Source organism: Cuculus canorus, chromosome 2 (genome assembly GCF_017976375.1).
Source record: "Cuculus canorus isolate bCucCan1 chromosome 2, bCucCan1.pri, whole genome shotgun sequence".
Classification (NCBI taxonomy): domain Eukaryota; kingdom Metazoa; phylum Chordata; class Aves; order Cuculiformes; family Cuculidae; genus Cuculus; species Cuculus canorus.
Genome location: NC_071402.1, coordinates 19,882,329 through 19,901,637, shown reverse-complemented (window position 1 = coordinate 19,901,637; position 19,309 = coordinate 19,882,329). Strand labels below are relative to the sequence as shown.

Here is a 19,309-nt window from a genome sequence, read left to right as displayed (position 1 = left end):
CATGCCCCTATCTAATCTGTTACAGTCAACAGTTGTTTCCTGTTCATTTCGCTAATGCTTATGAATGTAGAAGTCTCTTGCATTTTTCTTCCCTCTAAGCGGAGAAGTCCTAGTCTGTCTAGCAGTTCTTGCTGCCATTCTGTATCCTGAAACCCTGCTGCTGTTCTGAATGTCCTTTCTGTTTGGTTTTTTTTTCTATATTTGAATGAGGAAGGAGAGGTCAGAACTGCAGTCAGTATTAAAAATGGAAAAGCGTTATGGAGTTGTACAGTGGCAAGGTGTACTGTGTTCTTATTCTTTACTGAAATTCCAGCCTCACAATGTTGTTGGTTTTGGTTTGTTTTTTAAGACCTCCTCTGAACACTGAACTGATATTTTATAGAACTGTTTATTGCAACTGCAGCCTGTTCTTCCCAACTGGGCAAATTCAGAGAGCTTTGCTGTGCACATTAAATTAGTATTGTTATACCATATATGCAACCTTTTTATCGATTAACTTTCAGAGGCTGTTTTATCATACTGACATTCACTGTTGAGAATGCTATTGTTTGCAGTTAACTTAGGTTCTTTATGCTTAAATAACTCATTATCATCAGTTATCTTTAGCACATCACTGTTAATTCCCTTGTTAGATCAGTTATGAAGATGCTGAACAGTAGTTTTTAATACAGGCAGTTCTGGTATTCTCAGTGCGTAGAACTCACTGGAAGACAAGAATTGTTTTCTCCTTTATATCTTTTGGCTAACTGATCCACATGAAGACCTTCCTCTTTTACCCCAAGGCACGTAAGTTTCCTTCAGAACTTTCGGCTTCAGAGTGAGAGATCTTTTTGAAATTATTTTTGGAGTTGGAGTTGACTTTTAAGTGGATATTTATTTATCCACATTCTTAGTGATTCTTTCAAAGAACTCCAGTAGATCTGGGAAGCCTTCCTTTTTTCTGAGTAAACTGTTCTTACTCTTCTTTGATATATAGCATTTTCATGTTTTCTGATTCCAGGCTTTAGCTTTTTACCCTGTGTAGCTTCTACCAATTTGCTGTATGCTGGTGTCAGACTTTGTGGGTTGTTGTTTATTGAATTTGCCCTAGAACCATGTAAGAAGTTGTGTTCACCATTGATACTTGTGCTTCGACATTGTCCGTAAAGGAGCAGCTTCAACTCAGCATCTCTGTGCCTGCATAGATTGACTTGCAAGATTTGGCCTGATTTAACTGTCTTCCATGGTTGACTATGACAGAACTCTAGGTCTGATAAAAGTACATTCATTATTATGGTTGTATTCAGATTATGTGGTGTTTTATTGATGTCTGTGTAATTCCTTTACTTTATCTGTGTTGTAGTTGTTTAAACTTCTGTTTTGATTTACATCTTGCAGTTTGAAGGAAATTATTTTAATGTGTCAAACTCTTAGTCCAAATGCACATTTTTTAAGTATTAATCCTTGACAAAAACAAATTCTAAAAGTTGAAGAATTTAATTTTAAGATGCAAAATATAATTTATTTAATGCTGCAGCATTTATACAGATGTAAAACTGTTCCTTTCTGAAATGTGTCGGTCCCTGAAAATTTTCCTACTAATACTTTCTTTGCAGAACAACCTTAGACTCTCTCTTGCTCTGTTTTAGTAATCAAATACAGAAGTTGATAAATGTTCAAATCTTCACTTCACTTTGAATCTTCTTAATGCTAATTAAAACCAATCATGACAAATGGAGGATTAGTTCTTGTGCCAGGTTGAGGATTATTACACTTAAAAAAAATAGCTTGGAAAGTTTCACTATTTAATAAATATGTGACATGCTGAAGTACCTTATTCTATATGATACGGTTTAAATGTTTCTTTAAGATGGCATATGTATTTCCATTAAGAATGCTGGATTTACAAAATCTGCTGATAGCTATTCCAGCTTTTTTTTTTTTTTAAACTCTGGATAATTGATGAGGATAATTCATTGTTGTAGGTTCTGCATGGTCGAACACTACAGATCTTACTGCAGCAACGAAATTTTTGTCTTTCCCATTTGATGTAAGGTGGAAGGAGAAAGGAGATTGAGTTCACTATTGTATCAGACGTGTTCTTAAACATCTTACTGTTGTGATGCAAAGAGCTGAAATGTAACTTTTGAACATTACTTTTCTGTCTTTGTTAATGGAATGTTTACAGCTGTTTTAGTATGCTTCATAGATTTCAAAATGATCTCAAATATTGTAGTTAAAAATAGTTTTCTCTTGACTACTCTTAGTGGACTTAAAATTAATGACTGAACAGATCTGTACTTTGCACTCTGCAGTTTTTTAGTGTTTTGCAAGTGGTCCCTTAAAAATGAGCTTATATTTTGAAATGTGAGATTTTTACTAAACAAAACCCTGAAACATAATAAAACGTATTAAGTGGCCTGGTTTTCTTATATCAGCTGATACTAAAGCAGGCAATAAATAGGATGTATGAAATAAATGCTAGTTAAAGTTTCTGCAGAATTGGTGGGAGTCTGCCTTTTCTTATAAAATAACTAGCTTTTGTCTGGTAAAGTCATTGTTAGTGTTGGCATTGGTCCTGTGCAGTAAAACATTTTTTTTATTTGATGGAAGTAAAGAAAAATTGATGCTATGTGTGTAAATTGTAGTTCGTTATGCTGTTTTCCTCAGGAGGCTCAGTAAGCGTGTTGAGTGTGAGCCCCAGCTCACAGAGGAGGAAGCTGATATGTACAGGGAGCTGAGTAGGGGCTCAGTGACAGTATAAATCAGAATAAGAATTAGAAGTTTACAGCACACAAAATGGCACATGTCCTGGGTTTAGTGCAGGCCTTTTCATATGCTTTTCTTGAAGTACTGACTCCTGGAGTCATATTGAATTTCAATTTTAATTTATGAAAAGCCCTAACTGATAACCTTCATAATCCACAGCAAAGCTAGAAAGTCAGATGGGAGAATAGTCTGTGAATATAGATAAAAGCAATAGTGTTTTGTTTTAATTTCTTTGGTTTCTAGTCTGTATTACCGCAGGAATCACAGATCTAAGTAATTCAGATCTAGTGAACACCTAGATGTTGTCTCTTGGCAATGCATTTAGACTGTTTGTTATAGTTTTATTTATATGATTGAAAAAATGCTAGGAATTACTTAACCCACCCACCTCCTCACTTCCTCATCAACTTCTGCCCAGCAGTTTTAAAGAGGCATTCAAAAATTCTGTGCTACTATACATTTTGTTCATCCTTTGAATCTCAGCACTGTTTTGAGTGTTTGAGCCTCTTTTGTAAACTAAGAATTCTCTGCAAGTAAACTGACTTATGCCAGCACTTTTTAAGGTTTATTTGAGGATGAAGAGAGTGCAGATTTCAAGCCCAAATACTGCTTTATTTTTAGTGACAAGGAAGGTGGATAAAAAAAGGAGGCTTTAAATTCTACTTTCCTCAAATAAGAAACAAAAAGTGTAATTTTGAAGAAATATTGTGAGATTTCGTGCAGTTTAGAAGCAAATAAATCTCATCAAATGTATATGTAGTTCATTTTACTCCTAAGCATTACCTTTGAAACATGTTAATTATGTCTGATCCTTTTATCCTTTTTATTTGATTGCATTTAAATGATGTGCTAGTTATAGGTAAACATCACTTTGTATTTATGACTAGAAATAGTTGTAGCTTTTCATGAATTCATGTCTTGAGGTTACATTGATTTATGTTATTTGGAAGTGCTGTGGTTAAGAAATAAAGCAACGATGGAGAAAATCTGTTTCCGGACTCTTTTGAAGGACTGATTTGCATGTGATTGAAGGAGTTGCATTAGAAATGAAAAAGGAGAGTGGCTTATGTAGAATGTTCCTGTTTGCCCTTGCAAATTAAGTTGTCAGAAGCATTGATTGATTTTATATATTAAACAGATTATTTCTGTCCTCAAGCAGTTTAGTTTTGATCAGTTCAGTCTCCTGATTGTTTTTTTCTTTAAATTTTGAAAATTAGAACTGAATTTTTAATCCAAAAGTTAGATTTTAAAGTAGATAATCTGTCACCTGCAAAACAACTTATGTCTTCGTAAGCCGTAATTGCATGATACGCTCCTTTGGCTGTGCACGCTGTTATCCCTGTTTCCCTTCTTTCAGTTTTCAGGCTCAGTGAGCAGGTCACTGGCTGTGTATAATATCAGCTTTGGGTAGTGAGTGTAACACTGCCCTGGTGTTCCCACCATAGCAAGGGTGCTGACCTGCTTTATGAAAGGCTTTGAGACCTCTTCATAAAATATGATAGACAACAATAGCATTGTTTCTTTGGGTTTGTTTTTTTGGTTTTTTTTTTTTTATTTATTTTATGATAGTAGCAGTATGATAAGCATGTGTCTTCTTTTTTTTCTTAAATATGTTTAATTACACCATTATCTTTATCTTAAGAACTCAAAATAAACAGAGTGTATTATTGTTAAAGCAGTAAATGTAGTCAACGGTTAAAATTTCCAGAGTTGATTATGGCTTTTAGCCAGACGTCTCCCAGTAAAAAGCAGAATGGTGAACGTAACTTCATAGGTTGCAGTTTGACAAAGCAGCAGTGGAAAACAAAATGACTGTCGGTAAACCCACCATGCTGCCCGTGTTCTAGTTTGTCTCTTGATTGTTCTGATGAATTTTCTCTCTGCCTGTGCCTTGTGTTTCAGCAGAAGAGTGAAATATTTTTTACTCACTTGAGACATTTTCACTGAATTTTCATTGATTATATGTTTGTGGGGGAGGTGAAGGGGATGAGCTCAAAACAAAGAGTAGATCTACTGTTAGTGTAAAAAGCCCTTCTAGTGATTTTGGTAGCTTGAACTCATTTACTTAAATGCTACGCTGTATTCTTCAGAAGCAATAAATTTGTTCAGATGATGATCACAGGATAAGAAGTGTTTAAGAGAATAGTTATGTTTAAGATACTGTAACAATACAAGAACTCTTTCAAGGTATGTGTGACTGTGATCTTAGGAAGGTACATTGTGACAAAATTCATTTCAGAACTATGTTAAATTCAAAGATTAAAACTGCTTAAGGTTTTGTTGAAGAGTTGTCCATTCCTGTGCTGTCAAGGCTTCTGTAAGGTGATACCCAACAGTATAAAGTGCTTATAAGACATAAAATGGGATGAGATCTGTGAAGGGAATGAGCAGTGGGACTTTGCTACTGGAAAACTATGCTTTGCTGCATCCCCCTGCACAACCCACCCCCCCCCCCCCGCCTCTTAGTATTGTCTCATGGAGAAGTATGTGCAGACACATCACACACACCAGGCCATCTGTTTTCTCATGTCTGACTACAGCACTTGTGATCACTCAGGAGAACAGGGGTTGTAGGCAAGTCAGGAGACTGATGATGTTCATTCTTTGAGGCATGTTACGTTGGAATTTGGCTTTAGTTTCGTTCTGTCAGGTTCCCAGTCTGATGACTTTCAGGCTGGCTGAGGTGTAAACTCCAGACTCTGTCAGACTGCTGGGAAGTTGTCTGTTGTTTTGAGTTACACCTCAATTGTATCTTGATTCACAGCTCCTAGAGGTCTGAAAACTTCTTTTAGAGAACTATAACCAATATACTTCAGAAACTGGAATATTGGATTGAAGTGCAGAATAATCAACCGTTAAAATATTATCTTTTCTCTTGGTGTTGTGTAACAACTTTTATGGTGTTAAAAATTTAAATACATAATAATTCCTTTAACTAATTTTTATGTTGTTTATGTTGAAATATATTTCCATCCACATACTGAAGTACTGTTCAGTTTTGCCATTGAAGTGGCTATTTTGTATTTCCTTTGCTTTGAAGAGCCTACTTTGTGCTCCAAGAATGATGAGAAACTTGTTTGTGAAATTGGTGCGTATTCAATGTTAATTAAAGCTGGCATTCAGCACTTCAACAAGAATATTTAGAAATGGCTGAAAGCCATATTTATACAGTGGCGACCAAGATACATCTGTGGGATTCTCTAAAACTCAGTCACCAACTCTTCTCTGTGGTCATAGATCTTGTGAATGACAAAGTGGGGGTCTTTGGAATGGCTGAAGATTAGCGTCCCCTGCTGTTTTGTAATTATCAGAATCTGGACAGTCATTTATTTGAATGCAATAATGCATACAGTTTGTGCCTCCAAAGAAAAGCATACATAATGTGATTGTAGGAAGAGGTTTTCAGCCTCTCAGTGGGATGTCATAGGGTATGTTTATAAACGTCAACCTAGCAGTTGCTCCGCAGTGGAATTCCACTGGTGTTGAGATAATAATTTGCACAGTCAAATTGCTTTCTTTACAAAAACCCAGGGAATTATGAGATCCTAATCCTTTATTAATGTCAACCCATAGGCAGCAAGAAAGCGTAAGATTGCCATTCGAAAAGCCCAGGGGAAAAATCTTGAGGCCATCCGAGAGCTGAATGAGTATCTGGAACAGTGAGTGTCTTACAAGAATACAGACTGTGTTTTGCTATTCTGATAAATCTTTTTAATTAAAATGGAATTTGCATTTGATTTACGCTTTTGCTTCCTTGCTGATTATTTACAGAATCCTTTGCACATTCTTTCTTTTTTTCCCTTTTTCCTTTCTTGTCTTCATTGTACAGATTTGTTGGAGACCAAGAAGCTTGGCATGAACTTGCAGAACTTTACATCAATGAGCATGAGTAAGTTGTTTGCTAAGTCCACATAAAAACTGTTAAATTGAAATCTATTCTGTGTAAGTCGAAGACCTTGGTAATTTTTTTTTTGAAGGACTACTGTTAGGAAGTATGCTGTCTCATTTGAAATATAACATACATCAACAGGAAATAATTACCAACCTTATTTTGACTGCCAGATGCTTTAAGAAAGCATTTGATTTTAAAACAGAAACAATTTACCTAATTACCTATATACTTCAGTCATTTTTAAAAATCTGATATTTTAGAAGTGGTTTGAGTGTAGTGGGGAAGAGCACTTATTTCCTATAATTTTTCATTCAAGTATTGTTTTTTACTACTTACAGATTTTAAATTTTCTACTTCTAAAATCACTTGATCACGGCAAACTGTTAGCTCTGATTTTCTTTGAAGCTACCTCTGCGAGAAGTTTTAGTAACCTTTAAAAACAAAACAAAACAAAACATGGATCCAGAGTTAGAGGCATCTGGTCGCCTGGGTACAAAATCCACTGCAATCAAGAACGCTGAATGTTGTAGTAACTTGCTTATTGGATATTTAATGTTTTTGTTAGCTTTTTTTTTATTGCTGTGGTGACAGGAGGAAATCCCAGTGTAAGAGGATTAGCTGAAAGCCTTAGTGCAAGTTTTCTAATATAGCAGCATTAATTCTAACCTCCACTGAAAGGCGTATCTTCCCCCCTCCCTTCTTTAGTTCCTCAGCTCAGCCTGAATTATATCACATTGTAATAGCCATTCTCACTGTGATGAAAAAATTGTTCCCCCAACACCTCTCCCTCCACCCCATTCTCAAGGAAAATAAATATTAAACTGTTTTAAGTGCTGACTAAAGGAATAATTTAGAGTTTTGATATCCAGTTTTCTGGGGTTTTTTGGGAAATTCACATCACTTTCCTAAGAAAATAGTTACTTTTTAAAAAAACATAGTTACAAAGATATTTAGGCTTGTCCATCTGTTGGTACCAGAGTGAATTCTAGAGTAGTGCAAACATAAGTATTCCGTTGCTGGAGGGTTTTTTTGCTCTAATCTTTATTACAAAATTGAAAAATAAACCCTGAGAAAGAAATTGCTTTTGCTTCTGTTTGTCTTGGTCTTCAATTCTAATAAGAAGTAATATGTGGAACTTTCTGCATTTGATTGAAAAAAATTTGTACTCGTGCTTTTATGAGCCTCATTTTGATGATTAAGTGAGTAGAAAAATGGAATCTTGACTAAAAAGCAACTAAAAGTTAATTTTAAAAAAGGAAACAATTCATCAACTTTCTTGTTTTATAATTGTCACAAATGCTGTGACCGTTTTTCATAAACACACATAGATTTACAAGGTTTTATAGTCCTCAATTCTGTGTTGTGTTCTGTTATGAAGACTGTGGCTTCTGCTTTTGGAGAATGAGGTGGCTGTGCTTTTATTTCCAAATTAATATTTGAAATACATACACAATTATCGTAATATGCACAGGAGAAAACCACAATATATTCACTTTAAGAAATAAGGCTTTACAGAGATATGGTTTAATATTGTCTTGTAATTGCTAAATTGCTTTTACTCTGATATTTAATATCTACCCACACTGTTATAAATGTTACGTCTCTGACTTTTGGAATCTGGTCATGTAAACTCTGTGCAACAGTGCTATCACGTATCTGAAGAAGATGCAAATTCTGCAGGAAATTATGAGTTGAAAGATTATGAAGCTAAGAATTTTGTAATTAAATAAACCTACATTTTGAGTTTGACTTGTTAATTCTTTCTGAAAGCTTTAATTTAAAAAGCAAGTACTAACTTTTTTGCAATGATAAGTTGTTCATTTGGACTGGTATGATGCTGTTTTCATATGTAGTTTGGGACTGTTTGATTTTTAGAGTTGTTCTTAATATGGCTTTTCAATCTCACTTCTGTCTTCTGTGAGTAGATAGAGTTAACTAACAGCTTAAGTGCTCTGGTCTCTAGCTTGGTTTGTGAATCCTCAGGTCGCTGAATTTTCTTGTAGGGAAAAATGAGCTGTTTCATAGTTTGAGTTAAATGTCTTGTGGTACCTAATGCCTGTTTCTATTCATCGCTTTTATTGATAAGAAATGGCATCTATTAATAAGAAATGGAAATATCAAATGCTTTCCATGTTGCATATCTACCTAGATCATTAAATATTGTGTAATTTTCACTGTGATGTAAAAATAGTAACACAAGGTTTCAAACATAATTTACAAATAAAACATTTTCTTAATTGTGAATCATGTGAAGTTACAGAGGTAAATTTAGGACTTATTATATTGTGCTGCAAGAAACTAAAGCAAAGAGTTATATATTCTGTTTCATTTTGTCACTGTTTTTTGTATTCCTCAGCTACGCAAAAGCAGCCTTTTGCTTAGAGGAGCTTATGATGACTAATCCACACAACCACTTATATTGTCAACAATATGCTGAAGTAAGTATTTTCAGAAAAATCAATTATGTTTGAATACATTCTCGTTTTTACATTATTGAAGTGATGAAAATGGAATAAAAATTATTTAATGTTTCCCTAGGAGATGTAAGAGAGTACACAGAGAGGGTTATCATCGTATAGAACTTAACATGTTAAAAAACTGTGTGTTGTTACTCAGTGACTACGCTAAATGTAAGAGTAAGGGCAGGAATTGTTGAAGATAAAAAATTATTTTAAATGAGCTATTCTTGTTGAAATGTTTATGCACTTTTCAAATTAAGTGCATGAGAAGTTAAACTTTTCACAACAATGCTGTCTAGGAGGTTTTGACATATTGCCTGTTGTTGTGGAGCCAGATCTTGGAATCCACATAGGAAATTTTGCCTTAAGGAGCACTGAGGAGAGAAACTGCCCTCAGAAGTTTTTGCAAAACGTTTTTAGCCATTTGCATGCTTTTTTTTTTTTTAGATATATATGTTATTTCTTTCCTAAATTATACTGTTAACTGCTTAGAATGGATTTAATTTGTTTTATCAATGTAGATAAAATTCGGTTAACATTAAAACTTGAAAGTCGAAATAGCTTTCTGGTATTTCGATGCTTTGCTGAAGTAATACAGAGTTAGTATGGATTTATAGCAGTCAGAATTTAGCTTTAGATTTAAAGTTTGTGTTACTTTTCATGAGAGACAATCCCAAGGTTGTAAGTATGTATAGGTACAAAATAATAACTTTTTATTCTTATAGCAATAGATCAATTAAATTAATGCTCGCTTTTTTTCTCCTGTTGTTAAATATTGTAAAATGAATATATTGAAAAGAGCTTGAATTTCTGTCAAGCCAACATTTAGCCTTTAATGGGACTCACCTCTTTTGAAATATCATGCAAAACAAACTTAAACTGCAGTTTCATAATATTGTTGCTTCAAGAGTGAATGCCTGAGGTATGAATGATGTGCAAGTTTCAGGAGCTTATAATTTTTACAGGTTAAATACACTCAAGGGGGGCTTGAAAACCTTGAGCTATCGAGAAAGTATTTTGCACAAGCACTGAAGCTTAACAACAGGAATATGAGAGCTTTGTTTGGACTTTACATGGTAAGCATGATTGTATATTTTCTGTGGTATCATTTTGAATATGCTTTTATGCACGTGTATTATACTTTACTATTTGCTGGTTTTAGTTTAGTTTTTCAATTTTGATTTTAACTTCATAACTGGGGTTGTTAACAGTGTTTTTAAATACTGACTATGGGCAATTTTATGCTGGTAAGTATTCCTTACTTGAAGTGCTCTTAAGCTTTAAGTCTTGCCTGTTTTCCAAAGAATTATAGTTATTGGCACATGGAAGTACCTTCTTGAAAATGTATATCCTTTCTGCAGGATGGTAAATTGCTGAAGAATACCAGCACAGTACGATGATTTTGAAATGTGTCTTTAGCTTACACAGCGTTATTTGTTTGAATGTGACCATGACTACAGTAACTATAGGTAGCACATACTAGTACCAGTTCTTCAGTTTCTTTGAAGATACTGAGGCCTCTACTGAAAATCTGCCTTTAGATCTTTGATCTTTTAAAAGTTCTCTTTAGATCTGGACAAAACCAGGAAAAAAAATGCTAGGCCACCTTTCTATCCCTTGGGAAGGGGGCAATTTTCAGAGACACATCAAGCAGATAACTTTGAGGCTTTCTATAAATACCAGGCAATAGGAGCTTCCTTTCAGGTGCTTGTTAAGTACCATCTTTAAGCCTCAAAGAGATGTCGACCTAACCTTAGCCCTTCTGGAGAGATTCTTGGGTTGGTAGTTATACGTTCAAGAAGAAGAAACTGGCTCCTTGCTGTTCCTTAGGTCATTTAGCTTTTTAGAAGTAGGGTTTGTAGCAAATCTGTTTATTGGCCTAAACTGATTTTTGAGGTATGTATACATACAGACTTATGCACTGATTCTGAAACAGTCCTGTGGATTTGTTATGGCCAATCTTGGCTTGTCCTCTGTCAGATCTGTTCTGCTTGTTGTTTTCGATCTGTAAAGTAGACATAGAGCCTGTTATCTATGATGATCTGCCTGACAGTCATGAGCTAGTATGACCCAAACATTTGAGAAACTTTATTTTGGCATTGCCTCAACATCCTATACGTAGAGCCTGATTTGTATAATGCAAGTTCATTACTGCAAAAAAATGCATGTATCCTTTTTTCAGTTCTTCAATTTTGTTCGGCAGGCCGCTGTCACAGTTTACTAGGTAGTTTTTGCTTCTGTATCTACCCTTTGGCTCCTGATTTCTTTGTAATGCTGTTTCCAGGCTTTAGGATCTAGTTTTGCTATGGCTGCTGATTTTGTACTTGATATGGCCAACATTTGTAGTTCCCAAAGAATATCCATAGCCCTGATATATTTTCCACAAAGGCTTTCAGCCGTACCAAAGAGACTGATGCCTCATCTCAGGATCCTGACTCTGTATTAGATCACCAATTCAGTTCTTGTGGGCATGACTGCTTCTTTGACAATCTCACTCCTCTCCTGTTTCTGGTGGTAGTTTCAGGGAAATAGCTGTAAGGGAACGTTTTTTTTGAGTTTGATATGTGTTGTTCATGGAGGTGTTTGCTTCCATGCTCCTTTTTAAAATCTTCTCTGGAGGTTCTTTGTTGATGGATGAGAGTAGGATTCCGTAGTTCTTGGCATTCAAGTACTTTTTGCACTCAGGAAGGTGTTCTGGGAGGTAATAGCAATGATTGCTTTCAAAGTGGATTTATTTATATAAGTGTAAAAGTTTGATTGGGTTTGATTCTTAAGGAACCTTTTTTATTTTTTCAGGTGTAGACGGGCATGGTATATGTATAGAGTCTTACTTGCTTTTAAAATGTGTTCTGATGCCACGGGGAAAAAAATGTCATGTTTTTATTGGTAATTTTGACACACAAGTGTCACTCTAGTTCACCTTCAATTAGAAAAAAACAGTTGTTTAAAAAGTTTAGTTAATTTTTAATTGGATGCTGTCTACCAGTGTTTTTATTTTTCTTCTTTTTCCGCTGTCACTGTGAGTAGGGCTCTGAAGGCAAAGGTGCTGAATGCTGTCAATTTATTTTGTCCACGTATATTTTATAGTTACACTCTTTTTATTTTTGTATTCCTAGTCTGCCAGCCATATTGCTTCCAATCCAAAAGCAAGTGCAAAAATGAAAAAGGATAATATGAAATATGCCAGCTGGGCAGCTAACCAAATAAACAGAGCATACCAGGTTAGTACATCGTCGTATTTTGCTTGGATTTTTTGCATTCTACTTGCTTGATTTCCCGTAGCTCTTAATTACTAAATTGATATTTTACAGTTATTAGTTAGTATTATTTACTTATTAGCTTTAAACAGATTTTTTCTACTAACATTAACTGAATGTGCACTAGTGTAATGTTGACCTCCAAGATTCAGTCTTACAGCTAAGTATTTTAGCAAATCTTATGTCTTAATTCTTAAATGTGACTTTGTTGTCTGCTTCATTTTTATTAGAAAACAAATGAAAAGTCTAGAGTTTTATTTTCCTTCAGTTTATTCTCACCTTTCAGTTTACTTTTGCCTGTTCTGCCTACCTTACCCTACAATTACCTTAGTAATTATCACTGAGATTGATTTTCTGTAGTTCTATAGAAAAATGCATATTGAATTGTGAAAATACAGACTTTGTAGGCCACAGTCAAAACTTACTGAGGTCATTAGGAGTTTTTTCAGCTATTTGAGAAGTTAGCCATGAACATCTATATTTGCTTTTATATTATAAACATTGATATTTTTTCTATAACTATGAATGAAACAATTAGCTCATAGGTTCTGGTGTCTGTGCATGCCAAACATAATGTGTCTATTTGCCTCCTTTACAGCTATTGTTCCTGATCTGGAAATAAAAGTTTATGTATAAGCAATCCTGAAAATCAACATCATACTGTACAGTTCTCCTGAGAACTTCTTTGTTGATGTCAAATGCAGTACTTTATATACATACAACACTTGTCTATCTCTCTGTAATATTTTGGTATCAGAAACAAATACTTAATTTTTCTCTTGCTGCTACTGTTTCACAGTTAATATTACCAAACGTTCTTTTGACCAGCTCCATCTGTTATGGAATTAAATTAGGATTTTCTTTAATGGCCAATACAGTTTTCCTAATACATTGTATGTCAGTTCGTCACCGAGAGTGCAGCTTCTTGTGTCTGGCGTGTTTTTGATGTATTACAACTTTGAAGTATTTTCCATTTTCCCTGATTGGCCTTGTAGTGTCTGACTTTACTTTATAGTGAAGAATATAGTGTCCCTGAGAACATAATTAAGCATTTTATACTTGAGTTCCTAAAGTTTATTTCTCTGTTTTGCTCTTTAAATGCCTCCTTTCCATCAATAAACCATTTCCCTGCATGTGACGGTAAGGTGTATATGAGCTACCAGCTTCATCTGATTTCCCACAAATAAGCAAGACTTGTACATTTGACAGTCTTGTAAGCACAATATTGAAGGAAGACCCTGGTATTGCAGGATTTTTTTTTTAAATAAGCAACCAACCAGACAACCCCCCTCCCCAAAATGCCTTTAAGAACAGAATACACAGCGGATTCATAATTGAGACAAAAAATAGGTTTTAAAAGATGTGTAAATTTTGAATAGTTGGAATACTATTATTCCATGCTTTTTCGTCTTAATAAAACATACTGCTTAAAATAGAAGGGTTTTGAACATGTTTTAAGTGAGTATTTCAAATGAAATTTCCAGTTCAGAGCACCAGTAGACAGAACTGTTAGCACTTTTGGGAAACAGACCCCGTCAGGGTGCACCAGGATGGAAATGTAAAACCACTGTTGGCTGTGAAATGGTGACATAACCAAGATTAAGACCCAGAAAGAGGCATCTTGTCCTTCTAAATGGAATGAAAGTTTAATTATGACAGTTCATAGTTACTTGACTCACAGGCAGATATACTTGCCTATTTTTTTTCTCCAAATGGCTTTCTGTTGACATCACAATATCTCTGACAAAATATGACTAAGTTTAGGGAGTGGTGGTGTTGAGGGGGTTTCTGGATTGGGGGGCTGGTTTCTTTTTGGTTTTTTTTTTTTTTTTTGTTTTTGTTTTTTTTTAACTGGAACGTGCAGTTTCATGATGTCTGTGAAGTTTCTGGATCCTGCGTTAAGCTTTTTTGGTTGATGCTCGCCAGAACAGGTCGCATTGACACAACTAACATATTTAAAACACATGTCGTAACTTCTTTGTGACTTAATACTTTTTGTTATATGTTGCTGCTTTTAGCAGCTCTTTTCAGTTGTTTGGAACATAAAGTGGTGAACACCATATATAACAGGAATCATTGGGGGGATTCAGCTACACAGAAAGTGTAAGTGCTTGAGCTAGGACTTGGCGAGCAAGTGACGTGAACACCCTCTTCCTCTTCACGGTAGTACCACAAGAAGCTCTAGTGACTACAACTGGACAAGACTGCCGCACCCCAACCCTACTGAGCTTGTTGTATGGCTGCAGAAGGCTTTGGCCGCTCCAGTGTGTATGTCAGAGACTTAAAACATCCAGCTGAATGGTGTTTGGTGATTTAGTAGGTGGCAGTTTCCCTTATGAGTCAATATTGATTTGTTACTCCCTTAGCATGTTGAGTTGTTGGAAATTGTCATCTTTTAGACCTAGGGATGAACCTTTGGTCACTTGTGCCAATGGAAGCCCTTACAGCATTCCTCTGTTAGTGGATGATTGTGCAGCCAGGTTTTAAGCTAGATGCTTATATGATCTCTATAAATCCTCCTTTCATTTTACTTGCATTATCCAGAGCACTTTGTGAAGTGTAGTAAGAGCTTTAAGAACTTGTTGAGTTTTGCATTGACTTGGTTTATTCGTTTTTTATTCTTGTACCATTAAAGACAGTTTTTCTTGTAGTTATGATCTAGAGAGTGAGATGCGTTTAGAATTGTGACTTGAGTGTGACAAATATGAATTTCTTATTTTAATATATGAGGTTATTAATTCGAATAGTTACTTTTGAGGAGTTGTCTTACAGAGTTCTTTCCCTCTTTTCAGTCTGGATTTGAACTTGCTTGCTTGCTTGCTTGCTCCGTAATTTCGGAAAACTGCCTTTATTTTTTCAAATTCATCACTGGTTATAGTTGCTTTCCTTTATTTTATTTTATATGCGATTCACTTGAAATGTTTTTACTGGTCCCCTTCTTTCGATTTATTCTCTCATACAGGGAGTTTGCTTTGGCACTTGTTTTTTGCTTTTCCTGTGCATTTCTGTATGTAATAACAGGAACTTTTTAGTTTATTGTCATGTAAAGAAAACAATCTTTGGGCATAAAAAGAAAACCTTACTTTCACCAATGTTCATTAGGCTGTACAGAAGTTTCTTTACAGGAAAATGTGATAAAAAATAGTTTAATTGAATAATTTTCTGAAACATACAGATATTTAATGTTCCATCTGGTTAGTAAACTTATTTTGATGTTAAGTGTGTAACCCTCCATGCTGATTAGCACTTCTCATCTGTGCTTAATCTAGTAGAAGTGTAAACTTCCAAGACAGAAAGGTTTTATAGTTAAAGCTGCTGCACGGAGCTGGAATTCCTGGCTGTGAACACACACTCTGAAAAATAAAAGAACATTATTCTTTGCGCCACTTAAAAATAGTTGACCAGGTGGAAAAAAAACTACCAAACAAAGAAAATTTAATTTTAGTCTTTTATTTCAGATGTTAAAGAAGTACTCATTATTCAAATGAGTATTATAAGTTTTATTATTGTTAGCTTAGTTTTGCCTTATCACTGGGAAACTGGATTATTCTCTGTGTGCAGACCCTGTGAGGAATGTGTATCTCTTGTGACTGAGGACACGAGTCACGGTTACTTTGATATCAAAACAAAATATGGCTACCTAGTGCTTCTCAATTAGGTAATTGGTTTAGCATGTTCTCTGGAAGAAGCATTTCAGCAGCGACAGGCAAGTTTGATTAATGCTCACAAAGATCTTCAATGTGATCCTACTTATAGTAATTTTCCAGATACATGCTTCTTGGGTACATTGCTAAATTCTTCTGTGTTAGCAATCCACATGTTATTTATGGTTGGAGAGGGGTGATTTTGTTACAAACCATTTGGGAAACAGAAAATTAAATCATGATTTTAAGAAATGGATTCCAGCTCAATCAGTCAAATTGCTGTGTAATGGCAGAATAGACAAAATAATTGTTCGTCAGGGCAAATTTGAAGTGATTACATCTCCAAGTATACTTCTGTTTGTTATGACGCAGAGTTTGGTTTTATTTGTTTAGCCTAAAGTACACGTCATTATCATGAAGGCAATCACTCTTGAAATTAACAAGTAACATTTTTAAAACTAATGGCTTCTGTCAGTTTTGCTTTCAGTGTCCCTGAAGACAAGTAAAATAAGTAAAATTTTGAAGCTTTCCTCTGCATGCTTTCTTTATGTCTTGCCAAGCATGCTTTTTGACCACAATATATTCTGGTTTCTGTGTTTTTTATTAAAATCTCTGAAAGCTTTGAATTTGAAATAATTTTTCAGTTGAGGATTTTGAGATCTGTTTTTTCATTTGCTTCACTGTGAGAAGATTTGGACTCCCCAGGTATCTGCTTGGGACTACTCTTGTTTAGTGTGAACAAAAAGGATGTTGCATAAAGTCAGATCCAAGCAAACAATACTTCTCCTACCTAGGAGAGTGTTAAGAAACTTCGATAGTTGACTACTGCAGGCCAATATGGAAACTGCCCAACCTGAAGAATGGTCTTATACATACTGATAGAGTCAAAACATGGCACATCAGTTCATCATCTAGAAATAGGAAATAGGAAAATATGGTGCATTCAGTATGTCTCTTAACTATAAAGTATTGTCACAGTAACAGCATTTCATTCTCCTATTTAATTTGAAATAGTTTTTTATTTACTGCACCAAAACTGGGTGTTTTTTTAGAAACTCAGTAGTGATTTGGAATCCCAATGTTAGATTGTAGCCTGGAGGTCAAAAGCAGGTTAACAAGTCCTGCAGCTTGTTGCTGGTGTGATATTACCTGGGTTTGATGACTTAATCTTTCTTAACAGGTCATGAAGAGTTTGCTAAATTAAGTTAATTACAAGAGAGAAAGGACACATTATAAATCAGGGGCTAAGTATGCAAGACACCAGTGGTATTTGAAATAAAAAAACATTAAATCAAAAATTTATTGAGTGTTTAGATGTTAACATTTAGGTAGAGAATAGGCTATTTTACTAGCAGCAGGTTATAGTTACTGTGTCTGTAATTTCTTTACCACCCCTTCCAACCCTAAATGCAAAACTTTTTAAATGCAGGGGTATTTAAACTGATTGAGAGTTTAATTTGATGGAAGACCAATCTAGTCAATAAATCCACTCTGTTAGATATGGCTGATGAGTGATGGGAGTCATCAGTACAGTTAGAAAAACCCTTTTGAGGTCAGCATGGGGTGATCAGCATCTCCTACCCTTCTACCCCTTCCCTTCGCAAACATGACTGCATGTGTCTTAGTAGTATCTAAAGCCATAAGTAGTATTTATTAAGCTGTATCTTTGCTGTTGAGACAGATTTTATTTCAGATGCTCTCTGAACATGCTGTTATATTTGTAGGTTACAATTAAATAGTCATTACTCAGAGTTACTTTGAGTCATAAAATATAATTACATGGTGACTGGATTATTTTATCTTAGATTTTCTGTGTTACTGTAACGAAAGTAAATGCTAGATTAGCGTGAATAACCAGTCCACTTCTTGCTACTATTTAAATTATGAATATAATTAAGATCACATGAAAAATCCAAATCTGAAATAAAAATTGTTAGACTTTACAGAGCAAACAAAACAACAGGAAGATCTTTTTGTCAGATAAATGATAAATTTCAAAGAGGAGCATTTGTTAGTGCTGAATATTAAGATTCAGAGCAAATGAGTGAAACGGAGTTCTGTTGTACTTTTTGTTACTTGTTAGAGAGAGGGTGATATAGCTTGTATTCTAGTAAAGATACTAGGTTTTATTGAATCAATAAAGAGACTGCGCTTTTAAGTTTTTGGTAGTTTGAGTTAATTTTTGGTACGTAATGTTTAGAACTGTTATTTGCACAGGACCGAAGCACAGAATTTCTGATATCTGACAAATAACAAAATTTTTTTTGTTATTTAGTTTGCAGGTCGCAGTAAAAAAGAAACTAAATACTCTTTGAAGGCAGTGGAAGACATGTTGGAGACCCTACAAATCACTCAGTCTTAGGTTGGCGCAGAGATCTGATATTAACTTTTCCAGTTCCACGATCAACCTGTAATGACCTGTGGGTTATGTTACTCTAGTTCTGATAAAAGTTAATTTTGTACTGGTTAACATGCTATCAAATGAAAAGTAAAATGCCTATTTATTGCTGCTATGAGAAATGTGATACTCACTGAAATTAATAACTTATCCATGAAGACAACATAAAGAAATGACATGCTGCACATCAATCTCCTTAGGGTTTTTTATCCACAATATCTGCTTTTAAGCCATAATTTGTAGAAATAAACTTGTTAAATGATTAAAAAAAAATACAGTGATTTATTTGACTTGGAAATGGAAATTACGAATTTATATATGTAGATGAATAACGTATGTTAGATTTTTTTATCTTATTTGCATATTTAAGAGTAAAAACATGCTACAAATGTAGATTTTCTCATAAATATTTACCATACATCAAGAAGTGATTATGAATATACTTTATTAAAGAAAAAAGTTGATGTTAATGGTTTTATTAATGAGTTAATAACCAGTATTGTAGAAACGGAGAAAACTTACTTGTGTTCTTTGCTTCAGAGGAGCTCGTGTACTGGCTTAAGGACAAAGACATTCTTCTGTGTGGCTTTGTGGGCAAATGCTTCCATGTCCGTGTAGTTTTCCAATCAATACATGCATATGCACTATTTTATTCCTTCTGTGTGTCTTTTGTTGTACGTTTGTTCCACGTAATGAATTTCAAAACCGTCTGAATACAAGGCTGCATGCTGGGCTGCAATAATTTTGTACTGTGGTGTGGGTACCCCCTCACTGTGGTGTATGCTGTGGGATGTCGGCTTCTCCACAGTAACCAAGGGACTATCAGGATGAGAAAGCTTGTTCAACTTCCTTGTAGTTACTGGAGGATAGAAGTGGTTTTATACCATTAACGTTAAGTACCTTGTGCGCTG

At 34.8% G+C, this 19,309-nt stretch overlaps 1 protein-coding gene across 2 annotated transcripts in view; it reads left to right on the top strand.

Annotated features, from left to right (window-relative positions):
* The window catches only part of EMC2 (ER membrane protein complex subunit 2), a 44,668-nt gene extending 25,623 nt beyond the window's left edge, over window positions 1–19,045 (top strand). For both annotated transcript variants that reach the window (XM_054058494.1, XM_054058495.1), the window contains exons 6-11: window positions 6,322–6,407; window positions 6,578–6,637; window positions 8,997–9,078; window positions 10,065–10,175; window positions 12,216–12,320; window positions 18,276–19,045. In XM_054058494.1, the coding sequence (XP_053914469.1) occupies window positions 6,322–6,407; window positions 6,578–6,637; window positions 8,997–9,078; window positions 10,065–10,175; window positions 12,216–12,320; window positions 18,276–18,362 (531 nt within the window). In that variant the 3' untranslated portion in view covers window positions 18,363–19,045. The remainder of the gene's footprint in view (window positions 1–6,321; window positions 6,408–6,577; window positions 6,638–8,996; window positions 9,079–10,064; window positions 10,176–12,215; window positions 12,321–18,275) is intronic.
* Window positions 19,046–19,309: the final 264 nt, after the last annotated feature.